The 21,633-nt window shown below is 54.4% G+C and overlaps 2 protein-coding genes across 6 annotated transcripts; both read left to right on the forward strand.

The window, feature by feature from the left end:
- The first annotated feature begins 29 nt into the window (after positions 1–29).
- USF2 (upstream transcription factor 2, c-fos interacting) lies at positions 30–10,925 on the forward strand. Of its 5 annotated transcripts, XM_033225718.1 has the most exons (11): positions 37–332; positions 603–649; positions 738–856; positions 960–1,160; positions 1,595–1,745; positions 1,868–1,955; positions 2,233–2,291; positions 4,913–5,097; positions 9,802–9,896; positions 10,049–10,177; positions 10,270–10,925. In XM_033225718.1, the coding sequence occupies exons 1-10, from the start codon at positions 271–273 to the stop codon at positions 10,167–10,169; spliced, it is 1,128 nt and encodes a 375-aa protein (XP_033081609.1). In that variant the 5' UTR covers positions 37–270; the 3' UTR covers positions 10,170–10,177; positions 10,270–10,925. The 5 variants fall into 5 exon arrangements, with proteins under 5 accessions (XP_033081612.1, XP_033081609.1, XP_033081611.1 ...); XM_033225721.1 differs by lacking the exon at positions 960–1,160 and having other exon boundaries at positions 30–332; XM_033225720.1 differs by lacking the exon at positions 4,913–5,097 and having other exon boundaries at positions 134–332.
- A 2,540-nt stretch (positions 10,926–13,465) lies between these two features.
- On the forward strand, positions 13,466–16,209 carry HAMP (hepcidin antimicrobial peptide). Its single transcript, XM_033225723.1, has 3 exons — positions 13,466–13,787; positions 15,855–15,914; positions 16,004–16,209. Exons 1-3 carry the CDS (start codon positions 13,698–13,700, stop codon positions 16,106–16,108), a joined length of 255 nt encoding a protein of 84 aa, XP_033081614.1. The 5' UTR covers positions 13,466–13,697; the 3' UTR covers positions 16,109–16,209.
- The last annotated feature ends 5,424 nt before the right edge of the window (positions 16,210–21,633 follow it).

The raw sequence follows: 21,633 nt of genomic DNA on the forward strand, positions 1-21,633 counted from the left end.
GGAGCCGGCGGGCGGGTGGAGGCGGAGGCGGCAGCGGCTGCAGCGGCTGCAGGAGCGGCGGCGGCTGCGGCGGCGGCATCTCCTCCTCACATGACCCCACTGTTTGTCCCCGTGATCAGCGCGAGCGGCTCCCGTATCTCCTCCGTCCCCTCCTGCCGCGCGGCGTGAGCGCCGGGCTCCGGGCCCCCCCGGCCGCCCGCCCCCTCCCCTCCCTCCCTCCCTCCCCTCCCCTCCCCCCCGGCCCCGCGCCCCCCCCCCCCCCCCCCCCCCATGGACATGCTGGACCCGGGTCTGGATCCCGCTGCCTCGGCTACCGCTGCTGCCGCCGCCAGGTAAGATCCCCGGCCTGGCCGTGCCCCCGCGCCCCGGTCCCGGCCCCGCGGCCTGCAGGCCGGGGCCGCCATGATCCCGAGCGGCCGCGGGCCCGGCTCAAAATGGAGGCCGCCGAGGCGGGGGGGGACCCGGCGCCTCCCGCCCCCGGACCCCGGCCCCGGCGGCGCCCCCGGCCTCAGGCGCAGCCGGGAGGGACGGGGGCCCTGCAGCTGGGCGTGGGGGCGGGGGCGCGGGCCGCGCTGACCCCGCTCCCTCCTGTGCCCCGGCAGCCACGACAAGGGACCTGAGGCGGAGGAGGGCGTCGAGCTGCAGGAAGGTGAGTGTTTGCGGGGCCGGCCGCGCCCGTGGAGGGCTGGGGGCGCCCGGCGCGGCCGTGATCGTGCCCCGACCCTCCTCGGCCCCAGGCGGGGACGGCCCAGGAGCGGAGGAGCAGACAGCGGTGGCCATCACCAGCGTCCAGCAGGCGGCGTTCGGCGACCACAACATCCAGTACCAGTTCCGCACAGAGACAAATGGAGGACAGGTGAGCGGCGGGCCGCGAGGGCGAGCGAGCGGGCGGGCGGGCGCGCCGGGAAAGCTCGGACCTGGCCCCAGCGCCCGCCTCGCCGTTCTGCCGCCCCCTGCAGGTGACATACCGCGTAGTCCAGGTGACTGATGGTCAGCTGGACGGCCAGGGCGACACGACTGGCGCCGTCAGCGTCGTGTCCACCGCTGCCTTCGCGGGCGGGCAGCAGGCTGTGACCCAGGTGGGTGTGGACGGGGCAGCCCAGCGCCCGGGCCCCGCCGCTGCCTCTGTGCCCCCAGGTCCTGCAGCGCCCTTCCCGCTGGTAGGTGCCCTGCCACCCCTGGACCAGGGGTGGAGAGGGGACACTGGCTCTGCTCTTGGGGATCCGCGGGGGTGGGGCAGGTGTCGCCCAGAGGATGCTGACTTCAAGCCTCAGGCTGCATGGGGTCAGATCCCTCTTGTGCACCTTAAAACCTGGGGACAGTGCTCTTGGAATTTTTTTTTTTCTGCAAAATGGGAATGATGTGTCTAAGAGGAAAGTTTCTTAGAGTGCAAAACGGATTGGCTCAGCAAGTGATCGCTGACCTCCTGCCATGTTCCAGGGCTGTCTGAGACACAGGACAGAATCCTCCTCGCAGAAGGAGTTCCCACTCCTGCTAATTGCAGAGAATGCAGTAAACCCCAAGCACAGCAATGAGGGGACGGGATAGAGGAACAGAGAAAGCTAAGGGTAGTCTCTGTCCTCCTACTCCCCAGGCTGTGATCCAAAATCCCTTCAGCAATGGTGGCAGCCCCGCGGCCGAGGCTGTCAGCGGGGAGGCACGATTCGCCTATTTCCCAGCGTCTAGTGTGGGAGATACTACGGCTGTGTCCGTACAGACCACAGACCAGAGCTTGCAGGCTGGAGGTGAGGAGAGGAAGAAGCCAGGTTGGCAGGTCGGGGAGGCAACGGGCCCAGCAGGGAGGGAAGCCCCTGCAACCAGTTCTGACTTCACCCTGTCTTGCCACTAACCCCCACTATCCCTGCAGGCCAGTTCTACGTCATGATGACGCCCCAGGATGTGCTTCAGACAGGAACGCAGAGGACGATCGCCCCCCGGACACACCCTTACTCTCCGTATGTGCAGGGGATACCAGGAGGGCCTGGCATTGGAACTGAAGGAAGGGAGGGGTTTCTGGAGTAGAAGCTGGGCAGTTAGCATGAAGCGGGCACATGGTGTAATTTTTTTTTTCTTTGCCTGTTTCTACTTCTTTAGTGCACATAAAGAAAGTATCATCTCGTTTCTGCACACGGATTTACCTTAAAAAGATAATTTTTAAGTCTAATACTTAACAAATGCTTGGGCAAACAAATCTGCGATAATACGTGCCCCTTTTTTTCCTTCCTTTTCTAGAAAAATTGATGGAACCAGAACACCCCGAGATGAGAGGAGAAGAGCCCAGCACAATGAAGGTGAGGACAAGGTGTGGCTCCGGGTCCCCCCCGACCACCGCCCTCACAGGCTCAGCCAGCCCCAGGGTGTGGAGTGACAGAGAGGGAAGCCAGTCCTAGGCGGGCCACAAGTGCTCCAGAGGGCTTTGCTGGACGCTGTAAAGGCAGAAAGTGAGCAACGAGGGGAGAGTACAGTGTCAGAAATAGAGGGACAGGGAGTGTGAACTGGAACTGGCCATGTGTTGACCCGGCTGGTGATCTTGAATTCATGGCCCACATCTAAGATGGTGGACTTCACGTTCCCATACGGATTGCCTGCCCCACTTGAAAATTGGGGCTGCCCGGGCTCACCTGAGCTGACCTTTCCACGTGGCAGCTGTCATGCTCACATCCCTCACTCCCATGCCTGCCTGGCCTCCAGAAGTAGGTCTGTTCCCCCAGGGAGCACATCTGAGGGAGAAACTGCATGAAGCTCTGCCTCTGGCTGCCTAAGGCCAGAGCATCCTGCCCTTTCCAGAAACACCAAGTCTCACCTCAGGTCATTTGGCCTTCAGCGCTGTCCCCTCACCCCCGCCCCACCTGTCAGTAGCCACTGTAGTGGGCACAGCAGCGTGCAAGTGCCAGGGGAGTGCTTATACCCAAACAACCATCATTCAACAAATATTTACTGCCCGTGGGTTCTGGGCCAAGCGGCACAGGGCCTGTGCCAGGTCTGGAGTCTGGCCTGGAGTGTCGGGGAGGCTCGAAGGCCAGAGGGCTCATGTCTCACGGGTCTCGTGGGACATTGATAGGGAGTGGGCTGGGGTGAGGCTTCCCCAGGGAGAGGGGAGTTTGGGTCAGGTTACTTTGTGGGGTGCTGGTTTGGTTGTGGGAGAAGTTCCATCTGGAATGCCTCAGGAGGGAAGATCTGGAAGATCAGGAAGGCCTTGAATGCCTGAGTGAGGCGCTGAATCTCAGTCCTAACAGTGGTAATAGGGCTGGGGTCTCTGGCCCAGGTAGTTGTGTTCTGAGCAGTTCCTCTCTGAGTTCAGGCCTTCATTCAGCGTGTGCATACTACGGCCAGCCCCCGTTTTGTGTCTTCAAATATGGCAGTGCAGCAGATAATAGGCCAGACGAGGTCTCAGCTCTCTGTGCGTGTTCTGGTGGGAGAGATGGGAGTCATACACAGCCAAAGCAGGCATCAGGCAGCACAGGCAGTCACAGGCAGGAGAGGAAAGCTGGGGAAAGAGGTGGCGGGTGATGGCGGCATGGCACTGTGCTCTGAAGGGCTCTTCGAGAGGCGACATTGAAGCAGAGTCCTGAAGGGACCTGAGGGAAGGGGCCTGTTGAGAACCTCAGGAGAGTCCTGGGCAGAGGGAAGAGCTAGGACACAGGCCAGGCCCTGAACTGGGGCCAGCGTGGTGTGTCTGCAGAAGAGCAGAATTCAGGAAAGGAAAGAGGAAGTCGGCGCAGTGGAGGGGGCTGCCCAGGCCAGATGGTGGAGGACCTTGGAAGAAGTGCCCAGTGTGGCTGTCTGGACTCCAGTGATTTTATTCCAGGGTGATGAGAAGCCAGCGGAGGGGTTTGTGTGTGGAGGCTGCTGGCAAGGGTGGTGGGAAGAGGCTGGGAGATAGGAGACCACTCGGGTGTCAGGCCTGAGACAGGGCAGAGGTTGAGGGGAATGGGGGGAGGACTCTAAGGCTGGAGAGTCAGGGTTTCGTGCTGAACTCCCCTCCATGCTTGGAAGGGAAGGGGTGCATCTGAACTTGGTTTTGGGATGCAGTGAGTTTGAGGGGCCCCCAGAACAGCCCCCGCCCTACCACTTACCTATGGTGGGGCATCAGGGTGGTTCTTAATCTCCGTGCCTGTCTTCCCTCTGTGAAATGCTGGAAGCACAGCTGCCTCCGGCACCTGGTGGGGATGCAGTGAGTCGAGGTGGCCACACAGTAAGGCTGAAGAGAGGACTCGGGACCTTCCCACCCCACTCTCACTCCTGCCTCTCCCTCGGTTAATGTGACTCCAGGCAGTCTTGAGACTTTCTCTCCCTGTGAAGCAGTCTTCGTCACCTGCCCACTTCTCCAGCCCCGTCCTGTCTGCTTTCCTGACTTGCAGAGCATCTGCCCCATCTGCTCATCCTCCCAGTACCCTCAACCGTCTGGCTCATGGCTCTACCAAAACAGCTCCACTTCAGGTCACCCATGGTGACCCCATTGCCACATCAGCTGGCCTCCTTTGCTGTCTGGGCTCCAAGCATCTGACGCTGCCTGCTTCCCTCTGTTCCTTTCTGGAATCTTCCTTTCCTCCACCCTCTCTGACTCTCCTGTGATCTTTGCCTCTCCTGCCCCACTGTTAACAATGAAATTTCCAGGGCTCTCCCCTTTCCAAGTGAGTAGGTGGGGGTGCCGGGGAATCTGTGTTTTCCATCAGCTCGTCAGGTGATTTGTCATAGTGGACAAGTTGAGAAACTGCTTTAGCTGTGAGTGTTTCTTTTGTTTTTGAGAAGGGGATCTCACTCTGTCACCCAGGCTGGAGTACAGTGGCACAATCACAGCTCACTGCAGCCTTGACCTCCCGGGCTCAAGCAATCCTCCCACCTCAGGCTTCTGAGTGGCTGGGACCACAGGCAGGTGCCATCACATGGGGTAATTTTTTTTTATCTGTAGAGTCGAGGTCTTGCTATGCTGCCCAGGCTCGTCTTGAACTTCTGGCCTCAGGCAGTCCTCCAGTCTTGGCTACAGGCCTGAGCTGCCACGCCCAGTCTTGCTGGTGTTTCATAAAGTCCAGCCCCTCTTCCGTCGGCCTCAGGTGTATGATGTGTGAGGCCCAGCGACAGGCTTGGAAGCTCTTGGTCAGTATCCCCCAAACTCTGTTCCCACTTGTAGGTGTTCCTCTTTCTTCTTGGTTCCAGAAGAGTGTGTGACTCACAAAAAGCTGAGGACTGTTCCTTGATGTCCTCCCAGGCTTTGCCCACCACCTGGCTCCTGGTAATGCAAGGAACTGTGTTTCCATCCCGTTCCATTCCTCTCACTGCAACTCCAGCCCCACATTCTGAACTACCCGTTCAAGATTTCCATCTTTGGACATCCCTGTAATGCCTCCAACTCAACTCGCCCAAAACAGAATGTGCCATCTCCCCTCTCCAAAGGTTCTCATGCAATGTCCCTCTTTGCAGAGCAGCAAAAGCTACCCCTGTCACAGCTGCCCAAGCCAGAAACTTAAGGCCAGAGCCGCTTTCAGCTCTGCCCTCTTCTTCCCTTATGGCCACAAACCCCAAGTTTCTGTTCTGTGGTGAATTTCAGATCCGCTTCTCTCACTTTTTTTTCCCTCCTTCCCACCACTTCTTGGTACCGCAGGAGATCATCCCAGAGCAAACTCAAATGCCTGCAGGGACCTGAGGGAGGGAGGTGCACTTGGCATGTTAGGAAGGGGTGTGTGGCTGGGCGTGGTGCCTTACACCTGGAATCCCAGCACTTTTAGGATTACATTTTGACCAAGACAGGCGGATCACTTGAACCCAGGAGTTTGAGACCATCTTAGGCAGTGTGGCAGAACCCTGTCTCTACCAAAAAAAATTAAAAAATTAGCCAGGCCTGGTGGTACATGCCTGTAACAATCCCAGCTACTTGGGAACCTGTGGTGGGAGGGTGACTTGAGCCCGGGAGATGGAGGTTGCAGTGAGCTGATTTTATACTCCAGCCTGCGCAACAGACCCAGACCCTGTCTCAGAAAAAAATATGAAAGGGTGTGGGGGGCCCCCAGTGATCTGAGACACATGTGTCCTGCCTGAAGGGTGGCCCTTGCCCAGTACCTTCCCCTTGCTGCCCTGTCAGAATCTAGGGCCACCGTTGCCAGACACTCTGAGAAGTCAGAAATCGAGACTTCTATATGAAATCTGATTTTTAGGTGCCAGATTGGATTGCTTCTTCCGTTTCATTGATTTCTGCTCTTAATATTACTAATTCATGCTGCTTTTGTTTTTTCGTTTTGAGACGGAATCTCGCTCTGTCACAGGGTGCAATCTCAGCTCACTGCAACCTCCACTTCCCAGGTTCAAGTGATTCTCCTGCCCCAGCCTCCCAAGTAGCTGGGACTACAGGTGCCCCCTGTCACACCCAGCTAGTTTTTGTATTTTTAGTAGAGATGGGGTTTCACCATGTTGGCCAGGCTGATCTTGAACTCCTGGCCTCAGGTTATCCACCTGCCTGGGCCTCCCAAAGTGCTGGAATTACAGGAGTGAGCCGCTGCACCTGGCCCCTTCCACTCACTTTGGATTCAGTTTGCTAGGTTTTGTGCTTTGGCTCCCCCGGCATGCCCCAATCCTAGCTTTTTAAGGTAATTTTGTTGTTTTCAATTTTCTACTAAAATCTTTATTTTACAGGATTTATGTTTCACAGCAGGGATTGAGATGATTCTTAAGCTTTGTCTTTGCCTAACAGCATTTAGAGTTGCCAGTTCACTCCAACATCACTTTAGCTACATCTCACTGGGATGTGTTGTGTTTTTGTTATTCAGTTTAAAGTATTTTCCAATTTTCCTTGTGATTTATTCTTTGACCTTTCTGTTATTTGGAGGCAGATTGCTTAATTTCCAAATATTTGTGGGTATTCCAGATATCTTTTTGTTACCGATTTTTAATTTAGTTATATTATGGTCAGGGAACATACTCTGTATGATTTCAGTTCCTTGAAATTTGATGAGACTTACCCGACGGGCCTGAATGTGTCCTAGCTTGGCAGAAGCTTCTGGGGCATTGACGAGGACAGGTGTCTGCTGCCGTCAAGCAGAATGTCCCCCCAGGTCAGTGAGATCAGGCTGGTTGAGTGTTCAGGCTTTCTATTCTGGGTTTTGTTTTTTTTTTTTTGTCTACTTGTTCTACCAGTCATTGAGAAGGATGTCCATGTCTCTCATTATGTTTGTGGATTTGTCCATTTCTTCCTTCAGTCCTGGAAGGTTTCGCTTCTGAATTTTCTCTTTTTTTTTTTTTTTTGAGACAGAGTCTCGCTCTGTCACCCAGGCTAGAGTGCAATTGGGTTCAAGCAATTCTCATGCCTCAGCCTCCCAAGTCCCTGGGATTATAGGCACACACCACTATGCCTGGCTAATTTTTGTATTTCTAGTAGAGCCGGGGTTTCGCCATGTTGGCCAGGCTAGTCTCAAACTCCTGGCTTCATGTGATCTGCCCTCCCAAAGTGCTGGGATTACAGGCGTGAGCCACCCTGCCTAGCCTCTGAATTTTAAGTGTCCTATGGAGTTACTGAAGTGCTTCTGTGGAATGAACGTGGCCTTGGTCCTGTATTTCAAATGTGCCATGATGGTGTTCCGAAGCCACAGGCTGGACAGCATCACCACCTGCTGAAGTCAGGGCCTAGACTCAAGGGCCTGGGCCTCTAGAGGAGGATCTGAAATTCACTATAGAACAGAACACCCTGGTCCTGACGTGCGAGCAGACCACGCAAGGCCTTGACAACCGATCTTTACAACCTCTTCCCGCCCCTGCACACCCTGAAATGGTTTTCAAGCCAACATTTCTGGGATCTTCCCACCTGCCTGCCTTAGAGCCCTTCTCTCAGGAACCAGCCCAAATGTTTCCTGGATCTCTGAGGATTCATCCCACCCCCATTCCCATGCAGAGGCCATGGCTCGGCGCCTAGCATTCCTGAGGCACTTTGTACCATCTTCAGTGGTGACACAAATGCTATGGGGTTAGTGCCACCTGCCCACAGTGGTGCCGCGAGTGCCAACGGGGCGCACTGGGGCTACTTCCACCCTGGACCCCAGCCTGGCAGAGGGCCTGGCACACAGTAGGGTGGAGAGTAGGCATGTAAGAAGTAAACGCGCGCTGGAGAGGATGTCGCTGCAGCCAGCGCCCAGCCCTTGAGAGGGCTGAGGGAAGGCGGAGGCCGAAACAAGGCCATCTGCCAAGTTCCTCCACGGACCCCTGGGCGAGGAGCGCTCTGCTGGAGACTGCGCCAGCGGGGTCTCCAGGCTCGGACTCTCAGCTCCGCTGTTGCTTTTGGCCAGAGTTCCCAAAGGCAGGTGTGGCTGTCTTTGGTGGGAGGGTTCAGCGCACCGTGATAGTAATAGGGGAGCAAGCACTCGCTGAGCCCAGTGCAGGGCCTGGACCGTGCTCCATAGCGACCTCTGATCTTTGGGTATTGGTTTTGGAGGAAAGAGAGAGCTCAAGGGTGGAAGAGGGGCCAGGGAAGAGTGGTCACGGTGGGAGGAGGAGAGTCCATGTCATTCGGGGGGGTTTGTCACTCGGGCCTGAGTGGGAGGCACTGGAGGCAGGGAGAGACCAGTCAGCGGCACACGGCCACAGCCCAGAGGGGTTTGCCGATGGGTGGGCCCAGCCTTCTCCAGGGAATGGCGGGGCCGGGGAGCTGCTGATCTCTGGGTGTGAGGGTAATGGGCAGGCTGTGGCCCACCCCTCCTTCTCAGGTTCACTGGACCCCAGCCTGGTATCGCATCACCATTATCCAAGGCTTTGAAAAGACCCCCGGCCTTCCTGCGGCATCCGCCCTAGCTGTAGGCTTCGTTCCCCTCCGCAAATGTCACAGACAGCATGGGCCACCCTGGCAGGGGGCTGGGGTTCCGTGGGGTGGGAGTTGGGGTAGCTGAGCATTCTTTCCTGTCCCCACGGTGCCTGGTGCTGGGGCTTGGCAGGCAGTGAAGGGTTGGGACAGCCTGGCTTTAGCAGGCCCTGGGTCAGGGGTCTCAGGCTCCGTGGCACACAGACCCCAGGCAGGTATCAGGACAGCATGTGGCCAGAGACAGGCTTGTGCTGTCTGGGGACAGCTGCTACCCGGCCGACACAGTTGGCATGAGATTGTGGAGTTTTATGGAGTAAAATCACAAATCTGGGTTTTTTTAAGTAAAATCTGTGAGTTGCCATCTCTGGCCTTCAGCATAGGGTTTGTGTCTTTCCTGGCCTTGTGGGCCAGGCCTGGGAGCTGCAAATACCAGTTGGGATCTGCCATTACCCTGTGGAAGGATTTTAAGCAGGGGTGAAACATGGTCAGACTTGGAATTAGAGATGAGGAAAAAAACAAAATCATGGTGCCCAGAGTCTCTGGGGAGACTGGAGAATCCAGTGCAGGGGCCATGGGAGCCAGAGAGGGGGCACTAGTCCTGCGAAGAGCAGCTCTGCCCATCCCTGCCTCCCAGTACGTGCCCACTGTGACCAGAGCTCCATTTCTCAAAAGAAGCCAGTGACGCCAATTACCATGAGAAATTTCCTTATTTTTAACTGTCGATTCAAATTTGTACAAGTATGGCCGGGCAGGCCCATAAAACGAACTCAAAGTGCCTGACCTTTGATGCCTGTCCTAAAAGCGTGTGTGGCACTGGAGGGCCCAGGTTTCTTTGTTCCTCTTGAGAAGCTGGGTTGGGGGCCAGCTGGGCTCAGGGTGCGGCCCCTCACTTCCCAGGGCTGTGGTCTCAGTGGGGCCTGCGCTGTGCCTGGGTGTCCTTGGGCTGAGCCTCTGCCCTGTGAGGACGGCCACTCGGGCACGAGCCCTGTCAGCAAAGCCGTGGCTGTGGCTCTTTCCCGCAGTGGAGCGGAGGCGAAGGGACAAGATCAACAACTGGATCGTCCAGCTTTCGAAAATCATTCCAGACTGTAATGCAGACAACAGCAAGACGGGAGCGGTGAGCATCCCGGACCCTTAGTGGCTGTGGGGGGCCTGGCCCCCAACCCTTGCATGCAGAAAGTCCAACTGCCATGGGGCTCGGGAGTCTTCCCCGGGGTGGAGGCCAGTGGGTGGTGCCCACCCTAAGGCTCCTGGTCCCCTCACCCCCAGAGTAAAGGAGGGATCCTGTCCAAGGCCTGCGATTACATCCGGGAGTTGCGCCAGACCAACCAGCGCATGCAAGAGACTTTCAAAGAGGCCGAGCGGCTGCAGATGGACAACGAGCTCCTGAGGCAGCAGGTGGGTGCGGGGCCTGGAGCGGGTCGGGGCCCAGGAGCCCCAGATGCAAGGCGCTGGCCCTCAGCTCCCTTGTCCTTCGTCGTGTCCGCCAGATTGAGGAGCTGAAGAATGAGAACGCCCTGCTTCGAGCCCAGCTGCAGCAGCACAACCTGGAGATGGTGGGCGAGAGCACCCGGCAGTGACGCCCGCCGCCACCGCGCAGCCGCCGCCGCCCACGCCGGCCTCTGCTGCCCCCTTCCCCAGCCCTTAGCACAGAGAGGGACACACGCCCCTCCCCCAGCTGCGTTTTTTTATAGTAGATTTTTAACAAAAAACGGGGAGAAATAATGGATTTCTGTGGATACAGTGCCCACCGCCCTCCTCCACTTGGAAACAGTATCCTCCCTCCCCATCCATCTGTCTGTCGTCCTTCTCCCGGCCCTCAATACGCCCCGGCACTTCTAGTGGTCTCACCTGGAGGCAAGAGGGAGGGGGACAGAGGCCCTTCCGTGTCCCGCTGCCTCCTGCTCTCTGGAGGTACTGAGACAGGGTGCTGATGGGAAGGAGGGGAGCCTTTGGGGGGCCACCCAGGGCCTGGACCTATGCAGGGAGGCCACGTCCCACCCCACCTCTTGTTTCTGGGTCCCTGCTCCCCTTTGGGTGTGTGTGTGTGTGTTTTAATTTTCTTTATGGAAAAATTGACAAAAAAAATAGAGAGAGAGAGGTATTTAACTGCAATAAACTGGCCCCATGTGGCCCCCGCCTTGTCTGCTTGTGTGTCTGTCCATCTCGGGAATGGGGAGGGGCCTGGGGTCTACAGAGCTCCATGCAGCATGGTTCCGCCGTTGTGCACATGGCTGTGTGCAGTCCTGCCAGCTGCACCACCTGGTACCCAGTGGTTGGTTGGATGGATGAAGGAATTAAGGAATGAATGTCCCCTTTGAGGGCCTAGGCATGCATGAGGGTGTGGGGAGCTGGGGTCAAGGACATGTCCCATGTTGGAGGAGAGGTGGGGGTCTCTGTGTCAGCAGTTCTGAAAACACAACCAGCCCCTGGCCCTGCTCTGCTGGGCTGAAGCCCTCCCCTCTGCACCAGCCAATAGTGGGGCCTGGCCTTGAGCCCCTCACCCCCAGGAAGGGCAGATGGCCAGGGCGCCAAGCTTGGCCCGTCAGCCTGTCGCCTTGCACCGAGGCTCTGGCGCCTATGCTGTGACCCCTGCCCCTGCTGATGATGAAACCTGTCCTGAGCTGAGATGCAGTGATGCCTGGTAGGGCTGGGGGCTGCTGCCGAGTCCCCGGGTGGGCACGCCCCTATTCACTGGACCCTGCCTCATCCTGCAGCCCCCTTCAACTCCATCCACTCCCAGGAGCTGGGCCTGCCACTCTGCTCACCTTGTGGAGCTCCATGCTCTGCCTTTCCTCCCAAATGTCCTTCCCACCCGCCAATCGTCTCTTCCCTCAAGAGTCCTGTCTCCTTTTCCTAACTATTCCCGTCTGAGGCCATCTTTATTCATTTAGTTTTTAGAGACAGGATCTCACTCTGTCACCCAGGGTAGAGCGCAGTGGCACATGATCACGGCTCACTGGAGCCTTGACCAACTACAGGTGCATGGCACCACAGCCAGGTTTTTGTACAGATGGGGTCTTGCTTTGTTCCCAAGTTGTGACAAGAGGAGCCTCCCACGTGGTGTGGATGAGGAGGCAGATGGCAGGGCCTGTCCATTTCTGTGCCTGAGTGGGCCTTGGCAGCGGTTCAGCAGTCAGGAAGAAGTGTTCACTCCCCGACAGCAACATCCCCAGGCTCTGGTGACTGGGCTGACACTGGATGGCCCTGGAATGAAAGGCAAAGTGGCAAAATGTCCAAGGGCCCATCTGGAACCAAGATTTGTTGATCCCCTAGGCCATGTGCACCCTAAGCTGGGCCTGGTAGTGGAAAGGAATGAAGGCACTGCAGTCAGGCCACCTGGGTTCATCCCCCAGCTAGTGGTGTCCTAAGGAACCGGCTCCCCAAAAACGTCCCTGGCTTGTAGGGTTTGCCAATTTCCTGGTGTCAACACTCCCACCACTGCTGATTTCAGGGTACTGGCATGATGCCAGTAAATGCAGAGTTTCGAGATGTGCACGGTCTGCTCTGTTGAGCCAGTTCTAGCATGCCACTGTACCCTGCTGTGTTTTAGAGGAGATGGGGAAGCCTGGTGGGTAAGAGCAGAGGTCCTGGGTTCAGGCTGTCCAGGTCAGAATCCCAGCTCTGCCTCTGCCTGGGCAAGCTTGGGCCATGCCCTGATATCTGCCTTCAGTGCCTATTCTGTAAAGTGAAGGAAATGAGTGTCTGACGTGGAGGAGGCTCCTGAAAGGGAGTAGGGTCTGGGGAGCCCAGGCCCCTGGTGTTGGGTGACTGAGAAGGCAGCCCCTGAATACAGAGCAGAGCTGAAGGTGGGGCAGCAAGTGCTGCTGGGAGAACAGGCGGCACAGGCTGAGTTGGTGCAGAAGTGAGTCAACACATGTGCTATCGTGTAAAATGTACTCATCAGACAGCAGATGTTAGCTATTACTATTACTGCTATTTTATGTTTTATAGACAGGGTCTCGCTCTGTCACCCAGGCTGGAGTGCAGTCACACGATCATAGCTCACTGCAGCCTCAACCTCCTGGGCTTAAGCGATCCTCCTGCCTCAGCCTCCCAAGTAGCTGGGACTACAGATGTGTGCCACCACGCCTGGCTAAATTTGTTTAAAAAAATTTTTTTTTTGTAGAGATGGCGTCTCCCTACGTTTCCCAGGCTAGTCTTGAACCTCTGGGCTCAAGCGATCCTCCTGCCTCAGCCTCCCAAAGTGCTGGGATTACAGGCATGAGCCACCGCACTGGGCCATATTACTGCTGTCATTTATGGCCAAAAGTTTGCTCAAACATTTTCCAGTTACCAGAGACACGTCTCAAGGGTCTGACGCTGGGAAAACACCACGTGCGGATCGGGGCACACGCTGATGCTCGCCATGCTCAGGGCTATCCAATGTTCCCTGCCAGAATCTATGCATGTGTGGTGAGAACTTAAAGCAATGGATGCTTCCCCCAATATGCCGGACACTCCTGAGGAGCCTGGCAGCTGCTGGCCATGCTCTGTGTGCATGCAGGCAGTAGGGAAGTGGGTGGAGGAGAGCGGAACCTTGATTCAGATGATCAAGCTGCTTAACCGCTGAAGCAAAAGGGGTAACTTTTTCCCAATCAGCAGAATGACATCATGATGGGGAAAGGGCTCCCCAGATGGCTGATGAGCAGTGTGTGTCTGTGACCCCGTCTGCCCCACCCCCTGAACACACCTCTGCCGGCTGAGGGTGACACAACCCTGTTCCCTGTCGCTCTGTTCCCGCTTATCTCTCCCGCCTTTTCGGCGCCACCACCTTCTTGGAAATGAGTCAGAGCAAAGGGGAGGGGGCCCAGACCACTGCCTCCCCTGGCAGGCCCCATAAAAGCCACCGTCACTGGGTCCCAGACACCAGAGCCAGCTCAAGACCTAGCAGTGGGACAGCCAGACAGACAGCACGATGGCACTGAGCTCCCAGATCTGGGCCGCTTGCCTCCTCCTCCTTCTCCTCCTCGCCAGCCTGACCAGTGGCTCCGTTTTCCCACAACAGGTGAGAGCCCAGTGGCCTGGGTCCTTAGAAGGGCAGCAGGGATAGGAGAGCCAGGCCCCAGCCTAGGGCACTAGAGACACCTGAGCACTGAGCAGAGCTCAGGACAGCTCAGGGGGACTGGCAGCTGAACAGGAATCAGGCCAGGCACAGTGGCTCATGCCCAGACCACTTGAGGTCAGTTTGAGACCAGCCTGGCCAGCATGGTAAAGCCCCATCTCTACTAAAAACACAAAAGTTAGCCAGGCGTGGTGGCAGGTGCCTGTAATCCCAGCTACTCGGGAGGCTGAGACAGGAGAATCACTCGAACCTGCGAGGTGGAGGTTGCAAAGTGAGCTGAGATTGCACCACTGCACTCCAGCCTGGCAACAGAGCAAGACTCCATCTCCAAAAAAGAACAGAAACCAATGAAGCACCAAGTGACAGGGATTGGAAGGTCCTAATTCTGTGGGTATTTACAAAGCCCTTACGCTGTGTGGAGTCTTATTCTAGACAGTGAGGACAAGGCCATGAACAAGGTAGATGAGAAAGGAGACCTCTTCATCCTGGTCAGGGAATTCGTTAAAGACTGATGAAAACATGAACAAATAATTGTGTCTAGTACATGTTATTCGTGAATCACGTAACAGATGGTGGTAGAGTGACCGTGATCCATTCGCCACACAGTAAAGTCACTTTTTTGGTTTGTTTTTTAGAGACAGGGTTGTCCTCTGTTGCTCAGGCTGGAATGCAGTGATGCAGTCATAGCTCCCTGCAGCCTCGACCTCCTGTGCTCAAGCAATCCTCCCACCTCAGCTTCCCAAGTAGCTGGGACAGCAGGCACATGCCACGGGTGGCGGGCCCATGGCACGGTCAAGGGGCTGGCAGTCAAGCAAGTGTTTCATGAGAAAGTGACAGTTGGCCTTCGTCTTGGAGGGTGAGAGATGGAGGCAGCAGAGACCCAAGGAGAGGACGAGCTGGCATAGCCCAGGGTCAGGCTGAGCAAGAGGAGACGGTGGGACTTGGGGATAAGGCCGAAGGGTGGGCAGAGTCCCAAAGTCTTGTGGGCAACTGTACAGATGCTGATTTTTCCTTGGAGTAAAGAGGAAGCCCCCAGAGGCTTTTTTTTTTTTTTTTTTTTTTTTTCTGAGACGGGGTCTTGCTATGTCTTTCGGGCAGGTGTGCAATGGCATCATCTGGGTTCAAGCAATTCTCCTGCCTCAGCCTCCCAAGTAGCTGGGATTACAGGTGCCCGCCACCATGCCCAGCTAATTTTTGTACTTTTAGTAGAGACAGGGTTTCACCATGTTGGCCAGACTGGTCTTGAACTCCTGAACTCAGGTGATCCTTCCATCTCAGCTTCCCAAAGTGCTAGGATCACAAGCGTGAGCCACTGCACCCAGCCTCCTATAGGTTTTTAAAATGGAGAAAACCACAATCTCATTGGCCACGTTTTAAAAAAAATTAGTCTGCCAGTCGGGCACCATGGCTCATGCCTGTAATCCCAGAGTTTCGGGAGGCCAAGGTAGGAAGATCACTTGAGCCCAGGAGTTCGAGACCAGCTTAGGCAACACAACCAGACCCCATCTCTACAAAAAATTTAAAAATTAGCTGGGCGTGGTGGCATGCACCTGCTGTCCCAGCTACTTGGGACAGCATCAACTTGAGCATAGGAGGTTGAGGCTGCAGGGAGCTATGACTGTGCCACTGCACTTCAGCCTGAGCAACAGAGGGAGACTCTGTCTAGAAAACAAACAAAAAAAGTGACTCTGCTATGTGGCAAATGGATTGAGGGGCAAGAATGCAGGGAGATGTGTTAGGAGGCTGGTACTGTCATCCAGGCAAGGGAAGATGATGTCCCAAAGAAGAGTAGGAGCTGTGGAAAGAGGAGGAGGCGGATCTGGGAGTTTTTTTTTTTTTAGGAAGAGCCACCCATGGGAAGGTGAGCAGAAGCAAGAAAGCAAGGCCCCTCCTAGGAGTCCAGCTGAGCTCTGGGTTTAAACCACTTGGAGAGGAGCAGGTTGCTGGGAGCCAGTCTCAGAGGTCCGCTGGGCCCCCTGCCATCCTCAACGCCCCCTTCTGCTTTCACAGACGGGACAACTTGCAGAGCTGCAACCTCAGGACAGAGCTGGAGCCAGGGCCAGCTGGATGGTGAGCACACCAGTGACGCCCTTCCCAGGCCCTTGCTCCCTCTGCATGCCCAGGTCGGTTCCCTGCTCACACTCCCTTCCTTCTCACAGCCCATGCTCCAGAGGCGAAGGAGGCGAGACACCCACTTCCCCATCTGCATTTTCTGCTGCGGCTGCTGTCATCGATCAAAGTGTGGGATGTGCTGCAGGACGTAGAACCTTCCTGCCCTGCCCCCATCCCCTCCCTTCCTTATTTATTCCTGCTGCCCCAGAACACAGGTCTTGAAATAAAACGGCTGATTCTTTTGTTTTCCAAACCAGAGTGTCTGTTGTCCTTTCTCTCTGCCAAGGGCCTGTGCTAAGAGCTTGTCCTGACCCTGCCTTGCAAGTGCCAGTGCTTGGTGGGTCATGTGGGGCTGGTGTGTCCTGGAGGTTACCAGGAAAGTTGGTGAAGAAAATTTGTTTCTGTTCTCCCCCTTCATGTTGCAATAACAAGGGATGAAACTTAATGTTTCCTCTCCTTGAGATCTTCCTTAAACAGCCGTAGAAATCAGTGCCTATAAGGCAAGCTTGTCCAACCCGTGGGCCACATGCAGCCCAGGATGGCTTTGAATGCACCCAACACAAATTCGTAAACTTTCTTAAGGCATTATGAGAATTTTTTGTGACTTTTTTTTTTTTTCTCATCAGCTGTCATTAGTGTTAGTGTGTTTTACATGTGGCCCAAGACAATTCTTCTTCCAGTGTGGCTCAGGGAAGCCAAAACATTGGACACTGCTATAAAGGTTCTCAAAGTAAGATCCGGGGACTCCTTTTGTAGGGCTCCTGAAGGTGGAAACTACTAAGACATTTTTTTTTTTTTTTGGAGGCAGAGTCTCTCTCTGTCACCCAGGCTGGAGTGCAGTGGCATGATCTTGGCTCACTGCAACCTCCACCTCCCAGGTTCAAGCGATTCCCCTGCCTCAGCCTCCTGAATAGCTGGGACTACAGGCACGCGCCACCAAGCCCGGCTAATTTTTGTATTTTTTTTTTTTTTTTTTTTGAGACTGAGTCTCCCTCTGTCGCCCAGGTTGGAGTGCAGTGGCGCAATCTCAGCTCACTGCAAGCTCCGCCTCCCGGGTTCACGCCATTCTCCTGCCTCAGCCTCCTGAGTAGCTGGGACTACAGGCGCCCGCCACCGCGCCCGGCTAATTTTTTGTATTTTTAGTAGAGACGGGGTTTCACCATGGTCTCGATTTCCTGACCTTGTGATCCACCCGCTTCGGCCTCCCGAAGTGCTGGGATTACAGGCGTGAGCCACCGCGCCTGGCTAATTTTTGTATTTTTAGTAGAGATGGGGTTTTGCCATATTGTCCAGGCTGGTCTTGAACTCCTGACCTCAAGTGATCCACCCATCTCAGTCTCCCAAAGTGCTGAGACTACAAGCGTGAGCCACCATGCCCGGCCTACAACGATGTTTATTTGCCTTTTTCACCGTGGTTCTCTCATGAGTATACAATGGAGTTTCCAGGAGGCTCCGTGACACCTGATGGCATCATCACCAGATGGCTAATGGATTGTGTGCTGGTGTATCTCATGCTTTTAAATGTCCCAGTTTCTAGCCCAATGCAGTTACATGGTCCCAGCTACTCAGGAGGCTGAGATGGGAGGATTGTTAAAGACTGGGAGTTCCAGAAGAAGACCCGGTGTCAAAAAAGAAAAAAGTGGGGCAACCAAAATGAGAGTGATACAGCTTTTAAGAATGGGAGGAGACAGGGACGGTGATTCATGGCTGAGGCAGGTGGATCACTTGAGGTCAGGAGTTCAAGACCAGCCTGGCCAACATGGTGAAACACCATCTCTACAAAAATTAGCCAGGCATGGTGGCATGTGCCTGTAATCCCAGCTAGTCAGGAGGCTGAGGCAGGAGAATCACTTGAACCCTGGAGGTGGAGGTTACAGTGAGCCAAGATAGCACTGCTGCACTCCAGCCTGGGTGACGGAGTGAGACCTTGTCTCAAAAAAAAAAAAAGAAAGAAAGAAAAAAAAGAATGGGCAGGAACTCAGTGTCTTGTGGAGGTGAACCATATTCCTATATGTTTCACGTGCAAAGTGCGCCCTTCCTGAGAGAATACAACTTAAGATGCTCTTATGTAACAATCCCCTGTACCTCGCTCATTCACTACACCTGGATGGCCTCTGAAGGCCCTGGCCCTCACACCTTTCGGTCTTAGGACCCCTTTACATTCTGAGAAATTATTGAGGACTCCAAAAAGCTCTTGGTGAAGTGGGCTATATCTCTAGTTGCCTGATGTATTAGAAACTGAAACTGGGAAAATATTTCTATTATTTATTTATTTATTTATTTATTTATTTATTTTCGAGACAGGGTCTCACTCTGTCACCCAGGCTGGAGTGCAGTGGTGCAATCTCAGCTCACTGCAACCTCCACCTCCCAGTTTCAAGCAGTTCTCCTGCCTCAGCCTCCTGAATAACTGGGACGTCAGGCGCCCGCCACCTTGCCTGGCTAATTTTCATATTTTGAGTAGAGACAGGGTTTCACCATGTTGGCCAAGCTGGTCTTAAATGCCTAACCTCAAGTGATCTACCCGCTTCGGCCGCTCAAAGTGTTGTGATTACAGGCGTGAGCCACCGTGTCCAGCCCGCCCACATTTGATAGAAACAGAGAGATAGGAACTGTATTTCACTGTCTTCTTAGCTCCTAGGAAGCAACAGCTCTCACTTGGTGGTAAAGGGCATTGGTCATTCAGCCTCAATGTTGGGTGTGGGCAGAGAGCGGGAAGGCCCAGGCTTGGCGGGAGAGGGCTCCAAGACATGGCCACCCAGCTCAAGGCAGGTAAATCTGGCTAGAGCTTCTAATTTCGTCAAGAGAAGGTGCGAATTTCTATTTTTATTTGTGATTTCTTGCTTTTACAGTATTGGCAACTGAGCAAAGGAATTTGTCTTTTTACATTAACATTCTGTGAGCCAAACTAAGCCCAGCTGGGAGCCAGATCAGTCCTGGTGCACCACCAACGTCTGCCTTCGCTTTGGAATCCACGGAGGCTTGTTGTCTGGGAGGGGAGGTTTCCTGAATGAAGACTGAAGGGGTAGGGAGAGGGGAATTGTGGTGAGCTTGGCTTCTTGTTACCTATAACATCTTGCATGCATCTTCTTCGTATCCGGAGCTCCACCTCCTCATCCGTGTTTTTTATTTTATTTTTTTAGTCTGGGTCTTGCTCCATAGCCCAGGTTGAAGTGTAGTGGTGTGATCATGGCTCACTGCAGCCTTGACCTCCTGGGCTAAAGCAATCCTCCCACCTCTGCATCCTGAGTAGCTGAGACCACAGGTACCTATCACCACACCCCGCTAAAGTTTTGTATTTTGTGTAGAGATGTGGATCTGGCTGTGTTGCCCAGGTGGGTCTCAAACTCATGGCCTCAAATGATCCTCCCACTTCAGCCTCCCAAAATGCTGGGACTACAGGTGTGATCCACAATGCCTGGCCTTTCCTTACCTTTAAAAGAACAGAAGCACTGGGCACGGTGGCTCACGCCTGTAATCCCAGCACTTTGGGAGGCTGAGGCAGGTGGATCACCTGAGGTCAGGAGTTTGAGACCAGCCTAGCCAACATGGTGAAACCCCATCTCTACTGAAAATACAATAATTAGCCGGGCGTGTTGGCGCACACCTAAAAATAATCTCAGCTACTCAGGAGGCTGAGGCAGGAGAATCACTTGAACCTGGGAGGCAGAGGTTGCAGTGAGCCAAGATCATGCCACTGCACTCCAGCCTGGGTGACAGAACGAGACTCCATCTCAAAAAAAAAACAACAACAAAACAAAACAAAAACAAAAAAAACAGAAGCGTCTGTACAGGACTTAGCTTATCTGGCTCTAGAGTTGCTCAACAAAGGGGATGAGTGTGAAATTGCTTTGGAAACTGTCCAATTCTTCCTCAATGTAAAGGATTGATATTGACAGGGGATGGTGGAGGCTTCCCTCCTGGTAGGTGGAAAACCTGAAATCAGGAATTACACTTAATGACACAGGGTGCTCTTCTCTCCTGAGCAAGCAGTTCTCTGGGGTGGTCCTAGAGAGACGGGAGAACATATAAAGCAGAGATACTCAAACTTCAGCATGCTCAAAATCTCTTGGAGGGCCTGTAAAAATGCAGATGGGGCCAAGTGCAGTGGCTCACGCCTGTAATCCCAGCACTTTAGGAAGCTGAGGCTGGAGGATCACTTGAGGCCAGGAGTTCGAGACCAGCCTGGCCAACACGGTGAAAGCCCGTCTCTACTAAAAATATAAAAATTAGCTGGATGTGGTGGTGGTGGTACGCACGTGTAGTCCCAGCTACTCGGGAGACTGAGGCATGAGAACTGCTTGAACCTGGGAGGCAGAGGCTGTGGTGAGCCAAGACCTTGCCACTACACTCTAGCTTGTGTGACAGAATGAGACTCTGTCTCAAAAAAATCAAATAAATAAATAAATAAAAATAAAATGCAGATGAGGCTGGATATGGTGGAACTCACCTATAATCCCAGTAGTTTACGAGGTTGAGATGGGAGGATTACTTGAGGCCAGGAATTCAAGGCTGCAGTGACCTATGATGGCACCACTGCACTCCAGCCTGGTTGACACAGTGACACTCTGTCTGTAAAGCAAATAAACAAACAAAATGCAGATAACTGGGCCTCCAGAATTTCTGATTCCACAGGTGCAAGGTGGGGCCCTTGAACTTGCATTTTGAGCAAGCCGCAGTCCTGCGGAGGGCTGGTTGTGAAGCTGACAGCATTGTCTGAGGACAGCAAGGACCCTTGGATGGATCAAGCCTCAGCGCCCATCTACGAGAGCTTTAAGCTTTAAGTGAGAGCTCCCCACGGCCAAGAGCTTCCTTCTGAATTCCTGTTGCTAGGAATTCCAAAGTCACATTGAGGTCCTAACCCCTAGTAGCTCAGAATGTGACCTTAGTTGGAGGCAGGGTCTTCACAGAGGTAATCAAGTTAAAACGAGATGGGCGAATCCTGATCCAATAGAACTGGTTTCCTTATAAAAACGGGAAATCTGACAGGGTGCGGGGGCTCACGCCTGTAATCCCAGCACTTTGGGAGGCCAAGGCAGATGGAGACCATGTCCCAGTTACTGTTGAGAGGCTGAAGCAGGAGAATCGCTTGAATCTGGAGGGTCGAGGTGGCAGTGAACTATGATTGCACCACTGCACTCCAGCCTCAATGACAAAGCAAGACTATGTCTCAAAAATAAATAAATAAATAAATGGCAAATCTGGGCGGGGGTGAATACAGGGGGAAGAGCATGTGAAGATGAAGATGCCATACAAAGAGAGGCCCAGAACAGATCCTCACAACCCTCAGAAGGAACCAACGCTGCCAGCACCTTGATCTTGTTGATCTTGGAATTCAAGCTCAATTCTGGTGGTTTTTTAAAAATTTTATTTATTTATTTATTTATTGAGTTGGAGTCTTGCTCTGTTGCCCAGCCTGGAGTGCAGTGGAGGAGTCTCCGCTTACTGCAAGCTCCGCCTCCCGGGTTCACGCCATTCTCCTGCCTCAGCCTCCTGAGTAGCTGGAACTACAGGAGCCCGCCACCTCGCCCGGCTAATTTTTTTGTGTTTTCAGTAGACAGGATTTCACCGTGTTAGCCAAGATGGTCTCGATCTCCTGACCTCGTGATCCACCCACCTCGGCCTCCCAAAGCATTGTGATTACAGGTGTAAGCCACCGTGCCTGGCCTCAATTCTG

The sequence above is a fragment of the Trachypithecus francoisi genome, unplaced genomic scaffold, assembly GCF_009764315.1.
Source record: "Trachypithecus francoisi isolate TF-2019V2 unplaced genomic scaffold, Tfra_2.0 Lachesis_group12, whole genome shotgun sequence".
NCBI classification, from domain to species: Eukaryota; Metazoa; Chordata; class Mammalia; order Primates; family Cercopithecidae; genus Trachypithecus; species Trachypithecus francoisi.